This window comes from Olea europaea, unplaced genomic scaffold (assembly GCF_002742605.1).
Source record: "Olea europaea var. sylvestris unplaced genomic scaffold, O_europaea_v1 scaffold1145, whole genome shotgun sequence".
Lineage (NCBI taxonomy): Eukaryota > Viridiplantae > Streptophyta > Magnoliopsida > Lamiales > Oleaceae > Olea > Olea europaea.
The window spans coordinates 150,287-175,793 of NW_019228842.1; the positions used below are offsets into that span (position 1 = coordinate 150,287).

Below are 25,507 nucleotides of genomic sequence, written 5' to 3' on the forward strand. Positions count from 1 at the left end.
ATAGAAAAATCAAATTAGGAATAATACATAAATAAGGTGGTTATTTTTTACTATTTAATTTTTAAAAAATTAGTTTTAAACATTCAAAAATTAGATTACAATTAAAATTATTAATGAAATAAATAATTAAAAATACATTAAGGGTCATAATTATACAGTTTATTGTCAGAGTTATGCACTTAAAGATCACAACTTATTTATCAATCACTAATTATCAAATTAATTAGTCAAACAATATTTCATGGTCACAAATCACAAATTTTATAGGTTAAATTAATAAAACACGTGTTATTTCTAGATCACAAATCACAAATTTTATAGATCACAATTTATTTCATAGTCACAAATTATCAAGTTTATTGTTCACAATTAAACACATTTTCACAATTACAATTTTAGTCACAATTTGTCATTCACAAATAACATATTATTTATTAGTCTCAATTCATCAATTTTATCGGCCACATACTATTTATAGATCACAAATTGACCAATTTATTGGTCACAATTACTCAAATAATTGATCAAAAACACTCTTTATCCCATCTCAGCCCCACCCCAGCATTGTCACTAACCGAATCGCGCCACCTCACTACTTTCATCGTTAGCACCATCACCATTACCATTTCACCATTGCCATTACTTGCACCAGCAATGATTCAGCTCCACCCATTGCCACTACCACTGCACTACCAACAAACCTTCATCTCTACTACTACACCACAACGACAATCCCCACCCAAAAATTAAAAAAATTAAAAAAATTCCCATCACCACCCCCCTATATCAACAATCACGACCGCCACTTCCTCAAATCCACTATCTCCTCCACCTCTACCACACTACAACCATTAACACTACAAACAAATGATGAAAAGAGAGGATATGAAAAAATAAAATAGATTGCACCAATGCAAATAGAAAATTATAAATGCAAATGAAAAAGAAAGCAGTAGTGTGTAAGAAGCAGCCCCACCTTTGTAGGCGCACCAATACAATGCTGCTAATAGCATAGCAAAGCGGTGTGCTGCACGTGACCTCTCCCTTAGCATCTCTTGCCGCTAAGCACAGCATGCAACAATGCTCGTCGCCAATGAGCGATAGCAATAAATGCTGCTATTAGAGAAAATGAGATAGATAAAGAAGGGAGAGAAAGAAGAACGTGGGAAAATCTATGGTTTGGAAGTGAGATGGAGGTGGATGGGGGTATGTCGATTAATTTAATTTTATAATAATAATAATAATAATAATAATAATAATAATAATAATAATCTGACTTTGAACAAAAAAAAGGTTTTAATCTGATTTTTGAATTGAATACTTAAAAAACATGTGTGCGTATGTGTGTATGATTTTTACATTCAAATTTGAGATTGAATTGAATTGGGTCTCTAGTTATGAATTGAAAAAATTAATACCTAAATGGAAAATCCTAATTTGATCCTAGTAAGGACAGCTGGAAAAGAGTTCAGTCTAACTAAGGAAAGATTCAAAGTCTTATTGAAACCTTCTACCATATAACTAAGTTGTAACGCAGTAGTCCAGTGAAGGTAAGAACGATTATCAATTTATTTACTCTTCTGTATGATCAGTACTTTACAAAATTAAGCATATATCAGTATTGTTAGTCGTGCTCGACTGTTCGTCCCCACCTTTGTTGAGGATATTATAAGTCGAGTTGCCCCAGGAATGACTTGGCTTCCGACTATAACAAAGTGATAACACCTATATATCAACATTTTGTATCACCCTATTGTTCGAAGAAAAATCTTACTAAACATGAATACCTACGACCATAAGCTAAAATAGAAACAAATTGATGTGCTTGTTAAAGTACTCTAGCACAGAGCCGGTCCTGCCATGAGGCAAATGAGGCTAGGGCCTCAGGCCCACAATCTAAGGGGGCCTATTTTTTTGCCCAAAGATTTCCCTTTTTTTTTTTTTTTTTTTTTTACAGGTTGCATAGGCCAAATTGTGGAAGAGAAGCTGAGGAAGAAGATGAATGTTTTAGCCCTTTTGTTTGGGCTGATGAGTGATGTTGTGAATAAGGGGTGGATCCAGCTGGAGTTTATAGTGCTACCGGGTGGAATTTACACCAGGCACCGATGGAAGTCGGAGGAAGGAGAAAGAAGAAATGACACAGTTACACAGGTACAGGATCATGTTTTGGGCCTCTTTATGTTTAGGTTTTGGACCTTTTTTAGGCAATTGGACCTCTTCTGTTCTAAATAAAATCAGGCCCAAATCCCAATTATGAGTAAGAATAATAACCATTGTGCACTCGACATTCCAATTGAAAAAAAATCAATTACAAATTTTGCAAACCCTTGGTTGTTCTTCCCTGCGACTGCGAGGCTGCAATTGTTATTCTGCACGCAACCGAACACTATAGCCGGCCTTCCCAGTTCCCGGTGACTACTGCGGTTATGGGGGCCCTGTCGTCGGCCTCTCCACTCTCCGGCTCTCAGTCTCTGTGACGGTAAGTCCTGTCCTGCTGCATTTTTTTTTTCTCTCTCTTATACTAAGCCTATAGAAAGTTGAGTTTTAGGATAAGTTTGTGTTTATTTCCTTTATTTTGTTTTCTTTCAGAATCTTATTGTTGTCATATTTGATTTAATTACTTTCAGAATCCCAATTATGAATAAGAATCTTATTGTTGTCATATTTGTTTTCTTTAGGATAAGTTTGTGTTTATTTCCTTTATTTTGTTTTCTTTCAAAATGTATATCTACGGCGTAGGAAGGTATAAATTTAAAGTTTTGTTTCACATGTCTTTTATTTTGGGCACTTCCCATAGTTGCCTAGGTGTATCTCTGTTCTTATGCTTCTTTATTTCCCCACCTTTGACATATTTAAAACATTTCTGATTGATCTTAATGTTATTTAACTTGCAGATTAAGCACGAAATCTCCACCATGAAATTATTCAGACACCCAAATGTCATCCGCATGTATGAGGTTGGAATTTAACTTGTTTAGCCAACTTCTCGAGGAATAATTAGGCATATAGTGCCGGATGTTCCTGGAGATGTGGATTTTATATGCATTTCTTGTATATTTAGTTTCCTGATGAATATGGCATAATCTAGGTTATGGCCAGCAAAATGAAGATATATATCGTTATGGAATTTGTTATTGGAGGTGAACTCTTTGACAAAATTGTAAGTTTATGATTGCTTTTGCCTTATGATTCCAGTATGATAATCTAATTAGATGTAATTGAACAACGTGCAAACATGGTATCATTTTTTGAGGCTAGGCCACTAAAGGCAGGCTGAAAGAAGATGAAGCAAGAAAATATTTTCAGCAACTCATCAATGCAGTAGATTACTGCCACAGCAGAGGCGTCTGCCACAGAGACCTGAAGGTGAGGATGTAACTTTATTTTTAGTTGCTCGCTTCATTTTTTTTTTTAGAAAATTGGAATTGTTGTATTTTTTGGGACAACAAAAGACCGGTTTTAATTTCATTTCATGATTTATAGCCAGAGAATTTGTTGCTGGATGCCAATGGAGTTCTTAAAGTTTTAGACTTTAGATTGAGTGCTCTACCTCAGCAAGTTCGGGTTAGTATTGTACTGCACAAAAACTTGTCATTTTTTTGTAATCCACATTCTGTTTTTATTTCCTTTGGCGCATAAGGGTATTTATACTTTTACATAGAATCGGTACAAGTTATTTGGTAGGTTCTGTACATTTTACCATAGAATATAAAAGTAGGGAGCAAAACCATATTAATTAAAAAAGGGCAAACTTGCACTGCAGCTTCTTTCTTTTGAGAGTATTTGTGTTATTCAATTAATGTCCCGAAAGGCTTGTGATTTTGACAATTGGAATCTGTCAAAAGTAATTTCGACAATGAATGCTCCTCAAAAGTAAGTATATAGACCAAAAACATATAGAACATGGCTAATCCTAATTAATAAGTTAGGGTACCTTTTTGTTGATCATAATCTTCTATTTTTCGATATAGTAACATTAACATAACTAAAGATGCACGAGATTTTTCACGCTTAGATTCTCAATTTGCTCGTGTAGGAAGATGGGTTGCTTCACACAACATTTGGAACACCAAATTATGTTGCTCATGAGGTATATAATTAGCTTTTGGGGCAAATCCTATACTTTATATTTTTTGAATAATTCTTGAGGTATATAATATAATTAGCTTTTGGTGCAAATCCTATAATTTATATTTTCTATATAATTCTTCACTCTCACTCTTTTTGGTTAGCTAAATATCCAGGTGATCAACAATAAAGGTTATGATGGAGCTAAGGCAGATCTCTAGTCATGTGGTGTTATCCTTTTCGTCCTTATGGCTGGCTATCTGCCTTTCGAAGAATCAAACCTTATGGCATTATATAAAAAGGTAATTTACATGTCTTCATTTTCCAATTCGTCATCTGCGCAATAGTCTTACATGGATTTTCCACCAAGTTGGTGAAACATTGAGAGAATTATATTTCTATGTACTATGTGCTTTTGTCCACCAAGTTCGGGTTAATTGTTCCAATGGGCTACCAATTCTTATTATGATTTTATGACTGTATGAGAGAAGAAAGTAGAAGATTAATGTATAGAACTTAGTTGGATCCTCGTGTATTAATGTATCTATCACTAACTCAATTCTTTAATCTCTTAAAATAATCAAATATTGGTCTTGATGCAATAACAAATTTCAAGTATAAAACGGTTTCGTCATCTTGCGGCAACCAAATTGTCAATCTTGAGGCCCTTCCCCTGTTCCCCAAGGTGCTGTTGGAATTTGGACCTTTCATTTCAGATTGTTGTTTTCCTTTACTTGGTGTTGCTGTTCAATCTTATGTTGTATGAAGACTTTATGCACATGGTTGGTGCCATAGATATTTTATGTTTGTTGTTTTTGTGAGATATGTCAGTAGTCAGGTGAACAATATCAACTGGAATGAATTTTGTCTATGGTTTGGTTTGGTTTCCACTTTTTTATTTTGGTTTTGTATTGGTGGTTGATGCTAAATTTTTATTTCAGGCTTGTAAATTGTAACGGTGGGATTCTCAACGGCATGATTCCACCATTCTCGTCAAAATTCTGCTTCTCAAGTAAGCAATGGCTTACCTAACTTGTTATTAAATATATTGGAAATGTTTGAAGCCTTGTCGGCTTATATAATTGTGGCCTGGTCGGCTTATATGATTGGTTATTGTAGGATCAATTGCACAGGAACACATAGTAACTATATTGAAAACGTTAATTGTGAAATGATTGAGATATTTTGTGAAAAGAAGTTTTTCCAAATTGAAGTTGATCAAAACTTACCTCCGATCAACTATGTCACAAGAAAGATTGAACGAATTAACTATGTTGTTAATAGAGAAAGAAATGGTTGAACAACTAAATTATTCAGATTTAATGTTTTTGCATCTAAAACAGCAAGACAAATATTATTTAAATGATTGTTTGAAACGTTGTTAGTTTTGTTATTTTATAATATAATTTTTTTGTACAATATATGTTTTTGTTGTTATACTGTTAAGTTTTAAGTTAGCAATATGTTGCATAATACACAATAAGTTTTGTTGAATTTTGCATTTAAGTTGATTTTTGGGGGGGGGGCCTAATTTTTGGAGCTCGCCTCAGGCCCCAAAAACCACAGGACCGGCCCTGCTCTAGCAACTCGAAAACTGCTTGTGCGTAATTTGAGCATGATTGGCCAAGCGTAGATATTTATAAGTAAATTTACTCGTAAGTGAACTTTTTAAACTTAGGGCACATGCTCTAATTCTTATTAAACCCCTATTTGAGCCACATTTTTTCGAGAATACTTTTTTTCAAAACTCATTTTCAATCACACATTCTTCTATAAAATAATTATATACGTATTTCAAAAATTTCTTACTTTTTAATCACACATTATCTAAAAAATCACTATTTCATAATACATTTTATCCCAAAAAATGGGGATCAAACATGGGGTAAATATAGTGCACAATGCTTTAATACTCATTAAAATAGAGCACAATCAGTTATCCCAAAACCAACCCAAGCTTGATCGATTTGGGTTGGGATGGGCTTAAACCAATAATTGGACTGGGTTGATTTGATTTTTGATCAAATTGATCACGTTGTGTTGAATTGGGTTGAATAAAAATTGACACAATCCAACCCATGCCCAGCTCTAGAAGTGAGTCTTAATATTTCGAAATCCCCTGGAATTTACTATAATGACCTTATTGATTCCATTTGATTTTGTAATAAGTAATTATCCTTTCGGATTTTAATTTATATATTTCTATCAACTTATGGTGTGTTTGATTACAAGCATGTCATTTACATGAAAAGAAAATAAATTCTAGGCAATTGAATTGCCTAAAAGTTATTTGCATAAAATTTGTTAATTAAATGTATATGATTGATTTTATTTTTCAGATAGAAAATGTTATAATTGTCCATTTTTCATTGGTAAGTAGATGGGAGAAAGAGATGAGCTAGATGAGAGAGAAAGAGAGTAAATTACCTGAAAAATAAAAATCTACTTCCCCTAAAAGAAGATATTTTTCTGGTTTTCAAAAAAAAAAAAAAAAAAAAAAATTATGGTCATGTGACCAAAAGTAGGAAAATATTTTTCTTTGGAAAAAAATATCAATCAAACAGCACAAAAGTAGAAATTTAAATGACAAAATGACATTTCCATGAAAAATATTGACAATCAAACGCACTCTTAGTTATTTGTCAAGTTTTGGATATTCTTAACTAGTTTACACATTTTTAGGTTTATTATCATTTCGATATACTATAAGCATGATGGAATAATTGTCAAATAATGTAATTGTTACATATTTCTTTTTTCAGACCACAACACAGTGAAAACTTGCCATGTCATCAGTGACAGCAACCAATCTTACTTTGCTTCAACAATGAAGACGAAGAAAAATACATTTTTCCCCCATCAAATTCACTTTGCCGATTGAGGATTCGAGTTACAAGGTGAGCGTGAAATTGTCCTTTTCTTAGATTTTATTCATCATTTTTTTTTAATATTGGCTTTTGATGATTCAACAAAGCATCCTGCCTATATTTACAAGTTAAAAAGTCTAGAGGTGAGGAATTAACAAATTAGTTAAAGTTCACTCTTCACGAAATTATTTTTTTGATTTAAAACTACCGTAAGTGTACGGTTCATTAACAAGTAATAAAGTGGATTAAATGAGTCCGAATATCGTCCCACGGAGATTGATTAGTTCAATTTTACATATCGTCGCCTTAACCGAAACAATAGAAATTCTTGATATTTTCGCTAACTAAATTATGATTTAATAACATACTTATAAATATAAAGTCTAAATTAACTAAATTAAATGTGTGATTATAACTAAATGCAAGTTTTATAAAAATATGATAATGAAATGCGTACTAGGATCCCGAATCCCCTTATATCATTCCCCTTTAATCCGAATTTTATAAAATTGACAACACGATTCAATCATGAAGACCAATATTCCTAATTTGTTTAACAATCTCTCTCAAGTAGAATTAAACATATTTTCACATGCGATCCGACTATATTTCTATGATGGATGCGAACATATAAAACTACATTAAAGATTTATGAATACTTAAAAATCACATAAAGCACAGCGGTATATTTCAATCCCCTATCGAACTTTACAAAAATTAACATAATGTCTAACTTATTTTCCATCTCTCAAGGGTAAAACAAGTTACAAAGTTCATACAACTATTACGCACATAATTGTAGAGAAAATAAAATCCATGTCAAACATTCAATAATTAAAAACATGTTTTAACGTCAAATTAATAAAATGCAAGATTAAGGGTTCATAATATAAGGTTCATCGCAAATCCTAGCACATGAAAATCTAGCCTAACATAATGGAAAATAAAGAAAAACAATAATTAAAACCAAGGAAGAACATCACACAATTGATTCTTGAAGTGAAATCTTGAATCTTGAAGTGGATTGCCTTGTTTTTGCCTTGTTCTTCCTCTCCAAATCCTCCAAAATTGTGTATATTCTCCCCCTCTTATGTTTCAGGGTCGTCTGGTATTTATTGAGAATGAAATTAGGTCAAGGAAGTCACCCAAAACCTTACTAAATCGTGTTTGAGTCGAATAAGGAAACCTGAGATTTCGTCACATTTTTATATCATGCTATCGCATGGTTCAGAAGTTTCAGCCCAGATTTTTCCCTGTATTGCCTTGTGCGACCGCAAGGAATTATAACCACGCGGCCGTATGGTTATAGAAATTTTTTCGTCGAACAGATTTCAGTATTTTGATTATAAATTTTTTTTCCTAATCTCTGATTGAAGTGATTCAAAGTGCATTGGGACGAAAACTCAAAGATCTAGACTTTTGATAGAAATAGGATTCCTCAAATTTTGATTTTTACTATGCCAAAAATGGATCTCAAATAGAGACTAAAAATCACGAGCATAGCTTTTTCACCTGAAAGTTGATGCTTGATAATACTTCGACCATATTTCACCTCTTGACTCCTTTCTTCATCAGTTTGACCTCTAACACTCTTTAATCTTCATTTCATTTTCGTCTCATCTATGGATTATTTGCAACTTGATCCCCAAACTTTTAGTTTGATTCATATGGTCTTTTTGCTTGTTTCTTTTATTCCTATCATCTCATAATATCACCAAATTGGTACTTAGCTCATTCACTTCCTTGATTTGTCCTTCGGACCATCTTTTGGATAATTTCACCTTGGTCCCTGAACTATCACTTTGTTCCATTTTAGTCCTTTTTCGGCTCTTTTCTCCTGAATTCCACCATTTCCATAGAAACACATACATTGCATGAAATCGACGAGATTAAATTACAATTTAAACATTTTGCTCGTAATTAAGCCATATTTGTGATCTAAATAAGTGTGCAAAAACACACTTATCAAACCCCCCAAACTTGAACTATTGTTTGTCCTCAAGCAAGATAGTGACTTAATTCTGAACAAACATGGCTTAATACCCTACCGTGGCTCAGGATTGGACAAAGTATTTGACTTTACGAAAATTTACCGGTGCAAAAATGACATCAACTTTTACCTGTTAAATGCATACTTGATGTGTGTGTGTGAATTCATGCCAATATATCAAATTCATGATAGGTTGAGTCCCAACCCTAAGTGGTCAAATGTATCCTTACTCGCTCGAGAGATACACAACCCCCAAAACTTATTCTTATCACTCAATTATCCCGGAGTTGTGTTTTAAAATTAGGAGTTTACATAGCTGTAGCTCTCACCCTCTCGTAGTTTGGATTAATCTCACTATCACAAGTTTACATTTCAACGAGTGAAGGCTTTCCCAAGTTTGATTGCTTCGATACTCAAGATTAAAATAAGTTACTTGCTTCACCTCAAAGGTATAGTTTCTTTAACCAAATTTCTAAGGGTTTTTCTTCATGTTATTGTCTCTCTTTTATTTTTCTCACTTTCCAATTTTTTTTTTTAATATATCACCTTCTCATTTGCTTTCTATATAACCCCTTTAGCGAGTTTTAGGCCGATGACTCCCAAACCAATTGGCTTTAGAGCACCAGGTTTTAAACCCTTGCAGGCTTATTCACTCGAGTTATAAAGGCTCGATCAGATGACTTTTTATTAACTTCTTTCCCTCTTACTTTCTATATGACCCTTTTAGCGAGCTTTAGGCCGGTGACTCCCAAGCCAGTTGACCTTAGGGCACCAGATTTTGATATATCCTTACAGGCTTACTTGCTCGAGTCATAAATGCATGAAAAGAAGTGTCTTATTCTCACAAATTTATTTTATGCCCTTATTGTTCTAGACATTTAGTTTCTAAAACCAACCCCTAATTTAAGATTTTTACCTAATCTTTACCTCACTGGTCTAGGCAATCCACAAAATAAAATTCATGCACGGAACGCTCGCTCATCTCAATGCTTTCTTATAGTAGCTCAACCATCACCAAACTGTCTTAAGATAGTTTACGGGTTAATTCAATAGATGGTTATCATTCTTTTCCTACTTTATACTCAAAATCCAGTCATTCATCTAACATGTCAAGCATGAATAACGTGCATAGATAATGTCAAGTGTTGCATCAACAAGTATCAATTAGTCTAATTAACACCAGATCCAAAGTGTTGCAGTTTAAACAAGCCCAATAATAACATCATAGCTAGTAAGGTTATCAAGCCCACACGAGCATTCATGAAATTTTTTTAACGCTCATCATGCATACATTATGCAATAATCGAATACAGATACTGATGAACGCAGATAAAGATTTAAAAGTATGTCACCCCCCAAACTTAGTTAATACATTGTACTCAATGTAAGATTAACGAAATATTAAAGACATAATTTTGCCCTCATTGTTGAAATAAAGTAGAAGTTCAAATACATATAATTGAGGGACAAAATAAGCTGAAAGCACAAGAAATGGGATAACTAGTACTCCCCTAATCAGTATGGAGGTGGTCAAAAATCGGGACCTGCAATGCCATATGTGGAGCCGACCTTCTCTTTTCCTGTTGAGGTCTTTTTGGCGACATCCTACAAAAGTACAAAGTATGTGTGTTATATCTTATGGTGATAATTGATAAACTTGGGTGTGCATGAAAGAATCCATGTGATGCACCATTCCCCCAAACTTATTTCAAGGTGTATATACTGTTGGCGGGTAAGATGCATAAATTATATCTCAACATAAAGTTCATATCACAAAAATGTGAATCACCAACAAAGTGAGCTCTAATCATGCACTTTGTTCAATTTGACCCATGACTGAATAAAATAAGATTTCAACCTTATGACTCGTGCTCAATGCATTGGGACTCATGTGGATTGTGCTTAGGCTATTTATTGACATGCGTGGATGAACGATGACCTAAACTAATAAAAATGTTGAAAAATTGAAAAACTCCTAGACTAATGCAATATGAAATAAATAAAGGATAGAGACGTTGGGTTGCCTCCCAATCAGCGCTATTTTATAGTCGATAGCTCGACTTTTGGCACAGGTATTTTATGGCACTTTAAATATGGCTTGGGAGGTCTTGCATAGTTTGCTCAATATGGTCTTGTTCCGCACTGCAGTTATCCTTCGAATTCGATCCATGTCTTTCTCCAAGTGATTTGTCATTCTCTCCTCTTCCGTATGAAATCCCATATTGAATGCGTTAATCTCCTTTAAATCGATAAGAACGGATGGAGAGTGTACTATATAGGCCTCATGAATGTTTGGCTGTTTCTTCAACTCAAAATTATAGGGGATTTCTATGTTAAGCACTTCAATCTGGAAACAGCTTTCAAGCTCATTGGGGTATTTCATTGCCTTGAAAACATTAAAAGAGACTTGTTTCTCCCCCCAACCTCAGAGTTAATTGTCCTTACTGCACATCTATGAGGGCTCTTGTAGTAGCTAAAAATGGTTGTCTCAATATGATAGGCACGTCCTTATCTTCTTCCATATCCAAAATCAAGAAGTCTGCTGGGAATATGAGTTTATCCACTTTGACCAATACATCTTCAATAATCCCTCGTGGATGTGTAAGTGATTGATCAGCTAGCTGTAGAGTTACTGTGGTTGCCTTAGGCTCTCCCAATCCTAGTTTCCTGAAAATAGAGAGTGGCATCAAGTTAATACTCGCACCGAGATCACACAATGCTTTATCAAAATAAAAATCACCAATTGTGCAAGGGACAGTGAAACTCTCGAGATCTTTCAGTTTTGGTGGGAGCAATTTTTGGATTCGGGCACTGCATTCCTCCGTAAGCATTACTGTCTCATGGTCCTCCAGCTTGCGTTTTTTTGATATAATATCTTTGAGAAACTTCGCGTAGCTAGACATCTGGAATGGTGCATCGGCTAGTGTGATGTTGATATGGAGCTTTTTGAAGACTTCTAGGAATTTTTTGTACTGTTGCTCCAATTTTTGCTTCTTTAACCGTTGTGCAAAAAGGAATCGGAGGTCATAGGGGTTGACTGTGACTTTGGCCTTATCCTGTGACTTTTGTGAATTTTCCTTTGAAATTGATTCCTTTACAATAGTCTCTTCTTCAGCAGGAGAAGATGTCTCTCCAATCACACCCGATCTCTTGACATGGATTTCAGGCAATTGCACTCCACTTCGAGTTGTAATGGCCTTGGCTTGCTCTTTGGGATTGATTTCTGTATTACTCGGCAAGTTTCCTGGCGTTCTGCCAGTCAATGCTATGGCCAACTGCCCCATTTGAGTTTCCAATTTTTTGATCGCTGCATTTTGATTTTGAAGTGTAGCTTTGGCTTTCTCCATGAATTTTCCTATCATATCTTCCAATTGAGGCCTCTTCTCTTGTTGTTGAAATTGTCCATGTGGCCTATTTTGATTCTGGTTGCTGCAAGAGAAGTTGGAATGCTTCATCCAACTGAGATTGAAAGTTTCTCCATATTGATTGTATTGTTGGCGTTGTCCTCACTGTGCATAGTACGCTTGCTCAATTCCTTGCATGATTATCGGGCACTCCGATGTTTTATGCTTAGCTCCACATTCATCACAGTTGCTCTTCTTAGCTTGTGCTGCTTGTGATATTCTTTCCACCTTGTGATACAGAGAGTCGATTTTTGCAGATATTACTGAATAAGTATCCACCTCGTAGACACCCAGAGTTTTCCTTGGAATCGCCCACTCAGAAGACCACATGGCTGATGTGGTAGCCATTCTCTCAAATAATTCCAATGCCCCATCTACTGTTCGTGTGGATTTTGAGCCATCTAACGCTGAATCCGCCATGCTCTTGTGGTATGGAAGTAACCCTGCGTAGAAGAATCGGATTTGGCTCTTTTTATCAAACCTTGAGGGCATTTCCAGAGCATGTTTTTGAATCTGTTCCAAGTTTCGTCAAATGATTCGGTTTCTCCTTGACTAAATACTGATATATCATGTCTCAGCTTCGCTATCTTGGCTGGGAGAAAAACTTTGTGCAGAATTTGTGTGCCAACTCGTTCCATGTAGTGATACTTGCAACCGGAAGTGAATCCAACCATTCAAGTGCTTTGTCTCGTAACGTATGTGGAAACACCCTTAGCCTAATAGCGTGGTCCGAAATCCCTTGGTATCTGAAATGTTGACAAGTATCCAAAAATCAAGATATGTGTGTATGTGGATTCTCCTTGGCTTTGCCATAAAACTGGTGTCCATTTTGAAATAACTGTATTACATTAGTCTTCAATTGGAAATTTGGCTGCCCAAACGGTGGATACACTATGCTGGATTGACTTTGAATTACTTGAGGAGTCAAGAAATCTCCCAAAATCTCATTTCGTTCGTCCATTGCCTCTCCTTCATTAGTTTGAATAATGGGATTGTTTAGTTCGTTAGCCATTTGTACTAGTGCTTCTCGGTGATCTCTTTGTAGTCGATGAAAGGTGCGTTCGATTTCAGGATCAGCTGGAATCAATTCTCCTCCAGTCGATCGTGGCATGCAAATCTGAGAAACAAAACCAGTACGAGCACTGAGATTCAAACAAATTAAATAACTAAACACAAATAAGGGATAATAACCTAAAATAAAAATAAAAACAAAATTATACTAACAAAATAAAAATTGAAGTTCGAATTAGTGCCTCGAAAAATAAAATTACACTAAACTCAATCCCCGGCAATGACGCCAAAAACTTGTTCACGAATTTATTTCTTTCTATTTAAAACTACCGCAAGAGTACGGTTCGTTAACAAGTAATAAAGTGGATTAAATGAGTCCGATTATCGCCCCACGGAGATTGATTAGTTCTATTTTACCTATCGTCGCCTTAACCGAAACAATAGAAATTCTTGATATTTTCGCTAACTAAATTATAATTTAATAATCTACTTATAAATATAAAGCCTAAATTAACTAAATTAAATGCGTGATTATAACTAAATGCAAGTTTTATAAAAATATGATAACGAAATGAGTACTAGGATCCCGAATCCCCTTATATCAATCCCCTTTAATCCGAATTCTATAAAATTGACAGCATGATTCAATTATGAAGACCAATATTCCTAATTTGTTTAATAATCTCTCTCGAGTAGAATTAAACCTATTTTCACATTCGATCCGACTATATTTCTATGACGGATGCGAACATATAAAAATGTATCAAAAATTTATGAATACTTAAAGATCATGTAAAGCATAGCGGTATATTTCTATCCCCTATCGAACTTTAAGACAATTAACATAATGTCTAACTTATTTTCCATCTCTCGAGGGTAAAACAAGTTACAAAGCTCATACAACTATTGCGCACATAATTGTAGAGAAAATAAAATTCATGCCAATCATTCAATAATTAAAGACACGTTTTAACGTCAAATTATTAAAATTCAAGATTAAGGGTTCATAATATAAGGTTCATCGCAAATCGTACTACATGAAAATCTAGCCTAACATAATGGGAAATAAAGAAAAACAATAATTAAAACTAAGGAAGAACATCACCCAATTGATTCTTGAAGTGAAATCTTGAATCTTGAAGTGGATTGCCTTGTTCTTCCTCTCCAAATCCTCCAAAATTGTGTATATTCCCCCTCCCTTATGTTTCAGGGTTGTCTGGTATTTATTGGGGACGGAATTAGGTTAAGGAAGTCGTCCAAAATCTTACTAAATAGTGTTTGAGTCGAATAAGGAAACCTGAGATTTCGTCACATTTTTATACCATGCGACCTCATGGAATAAAGTGTTTGAGTCGAATAAGGAAACCTGAGATTTCGTCACATTTTTATACCATGCGACCTCATGGAATAAAGCCATGCTACCGCATGGTTCAAAAGTTTCAGCCCAGATTTTTCCCTGTATTGCCTTGTGCGACCGCATGGTTATAGAAATTTTTTCGTCGGCCAGCGTTCAGTATTTTGATCATAACTTTTTTCCTGATCTCCGATTGAAGTGATTCAAAGTGCATTGGGAAGAAAACTCAAAGATCTACCGTTTTGATAGAAGTAGGATTCCTCAAATTTTGATTTTTACTATGCCAAAAATGGATCTCAAGTAGAGACTAAAAATAACGAGTATAGCTTTTTCGCCTAAAAGTTGATGCTTGATAATACTTCGATCATAATTCACCTCTTGACTCCTTTCCTCATCAGATTGACCTCTAACACTATTTAATCTTCATTCCATTTCCGTCTCATCTATGGATTATTTGTAACTTGGTCCCCGAACTTTCAGTTTGATTCATTTTGGTCCTTTTTGCTTGTTTCTTTTATTCCCATCATCTCGTAATATCACCAAATTGGTACTTAGCTCATTCACTTCCTGGATTTTTCCGTCGGACCATCTTTTGGATAATTTCACTTTGGTCCCTGAACTATCACTTTGCTCCATTTTAGTCCTTTTTTGGATTTTTTCTCCTAAATTCCACCATTCCATAGAAACACATACATTGCATGAATTCAACGAGATTAAATCACAATTTAAATATTTTTCTCATAATTAAGTCATGTATGTGATCTAAATAAGTGTGCAAAAACACACTTATCATTCACAATAGAGGGGATGTAGTAAATTGAATTTGTAGAACTCCAGAAAATGATATGAATTTGTTGTATTTTGTTGAACTTATGATTGCATGCATAATTAAAAATTTAAGGATGACCCAAGTGAAGATCAACGCATTGAAGGAAGGGTCTGTATTTGGTAATTGCTCATGTTTAAGAAGAGTTGATGGAATTGATCCTAGATTAAGACTCAGCCATCACCAAGAAATTAAAATACTTCAACAAGAAATAAAATAACACGAGATTTTTCGGTCCAAGCCATGAAAGTTCAGTGACTACTTCTAATCGTTGAGCATTCGTTAGGATTACGTTCAAATTCACTAGCACAGACTCAAAATACAAGGCAATTTGTTCGATTACAAAGAAAACAACAGTTCTTACAGTTCTTAAAACTCTTACATAGAAAGAACTCTCTCAACCTTTCAACAACTACAAACCACTCACAAGAGAGATGTACTTCCATTAATTCACAACACCATCTCTTTTTCACTAAGAAGTTACAGAGAAAACCATCCAAATGAAGAATGTATCATAGAGTCGAAAATCAAGAGAGAACGAGAGAAGCTGCTAGGGTTTAAAACATTGGTGCCAAGTAATCCACATTAAGAAACCTTTTATAAAGAAAGCATGTTTACCAAAAACGTGTCCAGTTGGCAAAGAAGTCCTCTTGCTCTGGTGCAGATCTGTTGAGCCCACAACTATTTAAGCTTAGTAGCCTTCGTCTTAATGGAATCAATTTCATCTGCTATTATCTCAAAGTTTTCACAAAAGTTTGTTGGAGATTTACTTAATCATGCACCGCAGAAAATAAAACAAATTTCAATTCCCATAAATAATCTGCTTTGTGTTTAGATAGAAATTGTGATAGAAATTGCACATTTCTTGAATTCTGCCAACTCTTTTGTTATTCTTTTGTTCCAATAATTTTGATCTGCCACCAACAGCTGTTTACTTGTCTATTCTTCAATAGAATTCCACACAGAGAACAAGATTGAGAGAGAATCAGGGTGTTATTTTCTTATGCTAGTAAGAAGAATGAAAATCTCTATAGTTTTCAAACTCTAACTGTTTATTTATATAAGTCCAAATGGTCTTGGCCCTTCTCCTAACCCGGTCCATTATGATCTAATCAATTACTAGATATAAATAAGTGTCAATCTCAATTATCAATCATATCTTTCATTCCACTATTAAGTCAATGCAAGTCAAAAACTCTTTTTCGACATTTGAATACATCTTGTCCAAGGATTTTATTATCAACTTAATGGAATGAAATGTACGTCATAATTTCTTATAATCTAAGAGTGACGAATCTTCTATTGGTGATTCACAATCTTCATACGATTTTTCATATACCTGAACGTCGTATTAGCGACCTTGGTAGAGCAACATCCAACATCACTAAAATATGACTGCCCTCATACAAGGTATAATAATGATCTCAAATCAATGGACCAATTTCACTACCGAACTTCAGAGATTAACCACAGATACTCAAATAGTTATCTATGTGGAATCTCTTAGCGGGTCTCCAATATTTTATTCTATAAGAAAACATCCACGTATTCATTTAAGTGTCACCATACTTTAGCTTGTAAGATCAACTGCTTACTTCACAGGTAACAAATGTCACACGTGATGGTCTATCCATAATAACGATATCTGTATCTTGTTGTTACTTACGACCAAGGATTATTTAAGATTCAATCATGTAACGATCGAAATTCTCGAAACACGAAGCGTTAAAAAGAAATCTTTCTTTGGCTCGACCCTTTTGATGTTAACCAAAAAAATTTGTAAATGAGAAAAAAAATTTGAGTTTGAAATATATAAAAATAATGAGAGATATTTGTCCATGTAGACTTAGGCAATTATGGTGAAGTTTGATTTTGGAAAAACATTTGGGGAAAAATCAGCAAGTACCAATTGTGCAGCAATGAAAAGAAAAATAAGTTTGGTCTAGTAAACGTCGACGAAAAATTATGAAATTTTAATTGAGACTAAAACATTCAGGTTTGTACAACATATAAAATTTTGGGGTCTTGATGATAATGTTTGAAACACGAAAATAGTGTTCGACTATGCTGGACAGAAAATTCGGATCCGACTCAACTCAGTTTACTAAAACATGTATAATTTTTTCTCTAGGTAATATTTTTTTTGGGTAATTCCAAAGACTGCTATTAGAAGACTCGTAAACTTTCTAAATCCCATTGATTTCTCTCTAAAATATGTATTGTAGCCCAAGTTATGGCATTTTGAGTAGAAGGGCAGAATTTGGAAATCCAATGCAACAATACTTAAACTTCATGCATAGTCAAATACAATGTTTATAAAATTATAGTTGATATGCAATGTATATAAAACTAGAAGAATTAGGCCTTTAAACATTTTTAAAAGTGCCATCTAGTTATTCATAATAGATTTTCATGAACTGGAAATTTTACTAGAAAGTTGAAAGCTTTTCAAATCGCCGAGCACTTGCCATTATCCCATGCCTCGAATCAACATGTAAGATTTTAGTATGGATGAGTACTACAAACAATACTCAATAGGAAAGCACTAAAGTAAATGGTGTGTGTGTGTGTGTGTATATATATAGATATAGATATATGTATCATATTCAGAAATGTAAACTTCGGTCATTTATCTCACCATCAATCTCGTCATCTCTTATTTGAACCACCAAACAGTGCTTCCTTCATGAGTAACAAAATAACACAAATTTAAATTTTTGTCATTAGTGTCGCCTTCAATCTCTTTCTCTTAATTGAACCACCAAACGGCGCTTCCATCATGAATAACATAATAAAACATTTAATGCAAATCGAAAACAAATGATTTTTACATCACATACAAAAGTTCCGAAAACACACATACCTTAACGCTTGGAATTTAAATATCCTTTCGTGTCCCATATATTACTTACAACATACTTTTACTTCTTTAGAAAATTTTAGATTCAAAGGTTCCTTTTTTCTATGGAAAAGGGCAAAATAATTTTTTATATATATGTATAATAGTTTGGGAGAAAAAATGTGGTTATAGAGGTTGTAGGAAATTTTTGTTTCTAACAAGGTGTATGTGCATCAACTTGAAAGAAATGAAGTTTCGTTCTAAGATAAAACTTTAACCTAAACATGTATATAAAATTCTAACAAAATCGTAACTCCTAAGTAAATTCAAATGGCTTTTCAGTTTAATCATTTGATTTCCAAATGTAAGATGTAAATTAAGAATTCTCATACCACATACACATAAATTATATAATTTTAAAAAGGCAATCAAGTTAATGAGAATTAATGAAATTGATCACTGTTAGTTATTAAATTTTAAATAAATTACACAGACCTTTTCATAACCGTACAAAACTCCCATTCTAGAAATATACATACATACATACATACATACATACATACATACATACATACATATATACACACACACACACACAATGTATGTATATGTATATACATATATATGTATTTGTATATATGTATATGTATATATGTATACGTGTGTGTGTGTATATATGCGTGTGTGTGTGTAGTGAAAGATAGCACTTTGCAGTTTATTAGAATTAATCGAATTTAGCTATTTCAAAATCATTTTCTCTCGAGTCCAAATTACTTTATTTAATATGAGCTACAAAATGAGTATAATATTGATATATTTTCATCAACTTCAAAAATACTTAAATATTCAATCCAAATAGTTTACGATAAATTCTAAAAGTGCATGTAAGCAAATAAATCACTTATGGAGTTTGCCACTTCAACCTTTGGACTTTTAGTGTAACGACAACTCTATACATTTTTATTTGTTAAATGATCAATATTAAGTTTAGAGTAGCGACATAATAAATATAACTCAACTTATTTTCGAATCTTGCAATAAAATTTTATTTCAAAATGACACAAAATATTTTTTTTTCTCGGTCGCTACAACTCTCCCACTTAAAATGATTTCATCCTCGAAATTTAACTTCCCTTTCCCAAGTAGCCTCATCCTAACTATGTTTATTACACTGGACTTTGACTAATGGAACCCTTCAATTCCTCAGAACATGGTCCTTTCTCTCCAAAATTACTGCAGGAGCTTCTTTGTATGTCATATCACTCTGGACATCCAGTGATCGAACATTCACAACATGGTTAGGATTTGGAATGTACTTTCTCAACATAGAAACGTGAAATACGTTGTGCACTATTGATAGTTCGGGTGGCAATGCTAAACGATATGCCACATTACCAATTTTTTCAAGAATCTCAAATGGATTAATAAATCTTCGACTCAATTTTCCTTTCTTTCCAAATCGTAGTATTCCTTTCATTGGTGCCACTTTGAGAAATGCTTTCTCTCCAACCTCAAAAGTCAATTTTCTCCTTTTGTCAATATAGCTCTTTTGACGGTCTTGGACGGTCTTAATTCTTGTTCTAATTTATGTATAGCCTCCATAGTCTTCTTGACCAATTCTACACGTAAAATTTTCCTTTCACCAACTTCATCCCAGTATAATGGCAAATGACATCATCGACCATACAAAGCCGCATATGGTGCCATGGCAATAGTAGCTTGGAAGCTATTATTGTACGCTAATTCAACTAACGGCAAATGATCTTTTTACTTTCCACCTAAATCTAGGACACAAGCTCTCAATATATCTTCAAGAACTTGGATAGTTTGTTTAGATTGCCCATAGCCTGAGGATGGTATGCAGTACTAAATGTTAACTTGATACCTATAGCTTTTTGAATGCTTATCCAAAACTTCAAAGTAAACCTTAGGTTTCTTTCAGATATGATAGAAACTAGAACACCATGAAGCCACATAATCTCTTTGATATAAATCTGTGCGAACTGTTCTAAGCTATAGATTGTTCGGACTGGCAAAAAATGAGTGGATTTTTTCAGTCGATCCACGATCAACTAGATTGCATCATGACCTCTCATCAATCTAGGAAAACCAATGACAAAATCCATTGCAATCTTCTTCCATTCAAGGTATGTCCATAGGGTTCAACGGTCCTGATGGCCTCTATTGTTCAGCCTTCACCTATTGACAAGCCATGTCTTTGGACACAAATAGAGCTATCTTTCTCTTCATATTTCTCCACCAAAATGTGTCACACAAATCTATATACATTTTAGTTCTACCTGGGTTTGCAGCATAAAGAGTAGAATGAATTTCAGTCATAATCTCATTCCTTAATACTTTGTCCTTCTTTGGCTAATTCAAATCCTTTCTTCTTCTTAGTTCCCACTTCTGCCTTAATCTTTTCCAAAAAAGGAGATCATCTCTCTGAGCAGCTACTATTCTATCCCTGAGTGTCGATTTCATTGTAAAACTTGCTAACATTGCTGATGTCCTTACTGGTGGCGATAATACTTCAATTTACATGTTCTCATAATCCCTAATTAAATGATCATGCCTTGTACACAGTACTGACAAATGTCCCATTTTCTTTCTACTCAACGCATTAGCGATTATATTAGCCTTACCAATATGGTACAAGATATTGTAGTAGTAATCCTTCACCAGTTCTAACCACCGTCGTTGTCTCATAATTACCTCTTTTTTGGGGTGAAGAAGTATTTGAAACTCTTATGATCGGTATAAATCTCACTCTTGCTCTCGTATAGGTAGTGGCGCCAAATTTTCAAGGCGTGCTCTACCACTGCTAGTTCAGATCATGTGCAGGGTAATTTTGTTCATATTGCTTTAATCGCCTCGAAACATAAGCTATCACTTTCCCATGTTGCATCAAAACACATCATAAACCAAGCTTGGATGCATCACTATAAATCACAAAACCTTCCAAACCATCGGGAATAGTAAACACTGGCGCCGATACAAGCTTGTCCTTTGACTTTTAAATACTCTGCTTCCATCTGACCGTTCAAACTTAGTATCCTTCCGAGTCAATTGTGTCGTAGGACTTGCTATCTTGGAAAATTCTTCTATAAATCATTGATAATAGCCGGCTGAACTTGAGAAACTCTCACTTCTCCAACATTTGTAGGATTCAACCAGTCGATCGCAGCTTCAACTTTGGATTGATCCACTTCAATTCCTCGTGCGAAAACAGTATGGCCTAGAAATCCCACTCGGTCCAACCAAAATTCAGATTTCTTGAATTTGGTATATAACTTCTCCTCACGCAATGTTACAAAAACTATCCTCAAGTATTCTTCATGTTGATAAGAATCTCCCGAGTATATCAGTATGTCGTCAATAAATACGATGATGAACATGTCCAAATACCATGGAACACTCTATTCATCAAGTCTATGAACACCATAGGGGCATTCTTCAAACCAAAGGACATCACCGTAAACTCATAATGCCCATATCGGGTCCTAAATGCCGTCTTTAGTATGTGATCTGACTTAATCTTCAGTTGATGGTAGCCCGACCTCAAATCAATTTTTGAGAACACGGATGTGCCCTCCTAGGAAGGTGATACTTATTTTTAATTCTCAACTTATTTAGTTCACGGTAGTCGATATACATCCTCATAGTACCATCTTTTTTCTTTACAAAGAGTACCATATCTCTCCATGGAGATACATTCAGTCTAATGAACCTCTTTTTCTAGAAGTTCTTCTAACTACATATTCAACTCTTATTTATTTGGTGCCAATCGGTGTGGAGCTTTGGACACAAGATTAGCTTCAGATATCAGATCTATTGTGAATTCCACTTGTCTATCAGGAGAAACACCCGGTAGATCATCGGGAAACAAGTTAGCATACTCCCGTACTATTGGCACATCATAAAATACTTTCTCTCGAGTGGAGGTGCTAGTAAGACGGACAAGGTATCCTTAACAATCAACTTTCTCAACGTGCTCTCTGTGTTTAAAGTTGAGATGATGCGAGGAAGTTCCTTAATCCTAAATCCATAAAATCTGAATCTTCTTTCCCGATCTTCGAAAAATTACCTCTTTCTCAAAACATACTATTGTGGCTCGATTCTCACCTAACCAATCCATACCTAAAATAATATCAAAATCCTTCATCTCTATAACATACAAGTCACCCTGTAAAATCAATCTGTCTAAATTTAGCTGCACTTCCTTTGCTATCCTATCCGTATCAATTATTTCCCCTGATGGCATATTAACCTCTAGTATACTTTCATTCTTCTGACATTAAGCATTAATCTTAGCTAGACATGTATTAGATACGAAAGAATGTATCGCATCGAAATCAATCAAGATGTATACAGGAATACTAGAGACGGATAAAATACCTGCGATCACGTCCAAATTTTTGGCAGCCTCATTTTGAGTCAAAGCAAATACACTTGCTTTTCCTTTCTTTTCTTGCTCAGGTTTCTAAATCAATGGGAATGAAGAAGCCACATGGTCAGGTTGACCACACTTATAGCAGACATACTTTCCATATAGACATTCTCCTTTGTGAAACTTGTTGCACTTAGTACATTGGGATAAAGGATTGCTTGGCTAACCCACATGTGTCTGCTTTACAAATTTTCTTGTATTTTTATTCTTGTCCTGCCACTTCATTTTCTTTTGAAGTGTTTACGCAGTCCTTGATTTACCAACTTCACCCCGCGTAGGTCACTATTTGAGCTTTCTTTACCACTGCCTGAAAAGTGGTGAGATCATGTAGACTCACAATCTGCTTGATCTCTAGGCACAAGGCTCTTTCGTAATGTTTTGCATTCATGAACTTAGTACTTACAAGATGTGAGGCATATCAGAACAATTCCTCAAATTTGCTCTCATATTTAGAAAGTTCCATATCTTCATGTACCAGTCTTAAGAATGTTGTCTCCTTGTGGTCTCGCATTGACATGACTCATCTCGAATCACCCTAATGGACCCAACATATGTCGTGCACCGATGACAGATACCAACTAAGTGCCGAACCTTCCATCAATACAACTTTGACCTTCTTAGACTGTGACATACTTTGTAAAAATTTTGCCAAATTTCCCTCTGAATTATGGACTAAAACCACCTGAAAATATATTCCAACATCCCAAACATGTACATATAGTTTAAAATAGGGTACACTGGTCCCACAGAATACCAATCAATTCAAATACAACAGGTAATTCGACCTTTGCACTAATTTACAAACAAAAGTACCCAAATGCATAATACATAGAAAACACAGCAGGCCCAAGACATAGAACTAATTTCTGACCAAAAGATGTGTCTATCCTAAAATATGAACTATTAAACTGATAAGATGAATCATAAATATATGTATTCCAGATATGCCAACTTTCTGAAAATTGGTATATAATAAAAACTTTTGTTATTGTACTATAAGCTAAAACATTTATTCTTTAATCTGAATGACTAAATTCTGTAATCTAAAAACTGATGAACTTGAATTTACTGAAAATCACACCAGAATGATGCCCAAAATAACCTTACTCATGTATCAGTTAGTGCCGATATACATGGCAAAGCTATTCGATTCTGAAATTCTGAAATTTTGAAGTTTTGCACTCAGAGCTATCTAGTCATACAATATGGAAACACATTCACAATAGTACAGAGGGGTTAAAATCACCAGAACTGGTAATACACTGTGGAAACACATTCATACCAATGCAGACTCGGGTACCTTCTAGTGATTTAAAAAAAATAACTTTAAATATGTTAAAATATTTAATATTGAAATAATATGTCAATGAAATGATTTAATTGAATTGAATTTAACTTTAAAAACAATCGATTATAAATCCACTTTATTCTAAAAATCATATTATAAAATCAACTGTATGAGATAATAAATTTTCTGTTCTAATATAAATTTAATAAATACTAATTTTGAAAAATAAGTTTTTATGTCCACTCACGAATCAAGTTATAGCCTAAGATGGTCGATAATCTTTTCCGATTTCCTCATCCCCTCCTGACATACTATACAATATAATCAATTTAACCATTATTAAAACAAGAAACCTTTTATCCCTAATAATATAATGCCTAAATTAAATTATTCAATACTTGTATAAATTTCCAAATTTTCCTTTGATCAATTGGAGCTAATTCTACTTTCTAATACCTTTACAAATATATACTACATCCAAATTTACCTTCATTTGATTCATAAAATAATTATACTTTCCAATCTAATGCAAACTGGTAACCATAATTCCACCCATTTAAACTTTCATCTTGTTTCTCAACTTCGTGCTTTCATGTGAGTATTCCATCAATATAATCATTTCCCCTAACAATACTTAATAAAAAAAAAATCCCAAATAGAAATCTAGGGTTTGCCAAAAATTATATTGATTACCTTTATCAACTAAAAATTAATCCATCAAGCAATCTAAACAAGGATTCATACTCCTTTCACTAAATCTACAAATTTAACCAACTAATTAAACCCTAGAAATTTAATATCATAATACCACAAAACATTTACTTCTAAATCTCATGAAGAAATGAATAAATGTACTCAAACATGAAAAAATCAACACTGACTTCCTTTCTTCTTCTTTTCTTTTTTCTTTCTTCTTTTTCCTATTTTTTCCTTCTCTTTCTTGGCTTTTTGCTTCTCTGCGTTCTCTAGTGTGCGTGTGTTTTTGAGAGAAAAAAAATGGTCAAAGGTTGAATATAAAGGCCCACTTGTTCAAAATTGCAAAGGAAGTCCTTGCACTCTATTTTAATATAACATTTAACCTTATAATTTCCCTTAATATAAAAGTAAATTTCCCTCTTTAACTTGTATCCAATTTAACCCTCATCTATTGCCAATTATAAAATAAACCCCAATCAAATATTTAATTTCGTTTTAGTGCTTGATTGATTTTGACCTTGACTAGTTAATATTTGGTTTTTGACTAGTGAAATTTGGGCTATAACATGCATGATTTGTGGAAAAAACTTTTCTGTTAGCTAAATCTTGAACTGATCCCAAGTTTGGTTATGTTGTTCCTTTTTACTGCGAGTGCGTGACATAGATTACCACAATGGCCTACTCTTTCGATTAGCATAAATTTTGCACATAATA

The 25,507-nt window shown here is 34.0% G+C and overlaps 1 protein-coding gene and 1 long non-coding RNA gene across 4 annotated transcripts; one reads left to right on the forward strand and one right to left on the reverse strand.

The window, feature by feature from the left end:
* Window positions 1–2,661: 2,661 nt before the first annotated feature.
* LOC111373581 lies at window positions 2,662–5,645 on the forward strand. Of its 3 annotated transcripts, XR_002698958.1 has the most exons (7): window positions 2,662–2,805; window positions 2,895–2,957; window positions 3,089–3,160; window positions 3,259–3,564; window positions 4,037–4,090; window positions 4,245–4,370; window positions 5,010–5,608. It is a non-coding gene; the product is annotated as an uncharacterized LOC111373581 (long non-coding RNA). The 3 variants fall into 3 exon arrangements; XR_002698959.1 differs by lacking the exon at window positions 5,010–5,608 and adding an exon at window positions 5,619–5,645 and having other exon boundaries at window positions 2,662–2,957; XR_002698957.1 differs by having other exon boundaries at window positions 2,662–2,957.
* A 13,909-nt stretch (window positions 5,646–19,554) lies between these two features.
* LOC111373578 lies at window positions 19,555–21,394 on the reverse strand. Its single transcript, XM_022996128.1, has 2 exons — window positions 21,318–21,394; window positions 19,555–19,939 (listed from the first exon to the last, which is right to left on the reverse strand). The coding sequence occupies exons 1-2, from the start codon at window positions 21,392–21,394 to the stop codon at window positions 19,555–19,557; spliced, it is 462 nt and encodes a 153-aa protein (XP_022851896.1).
* Window positions 21,395–25,507: the final 4,113 nt, after the last annotated feature.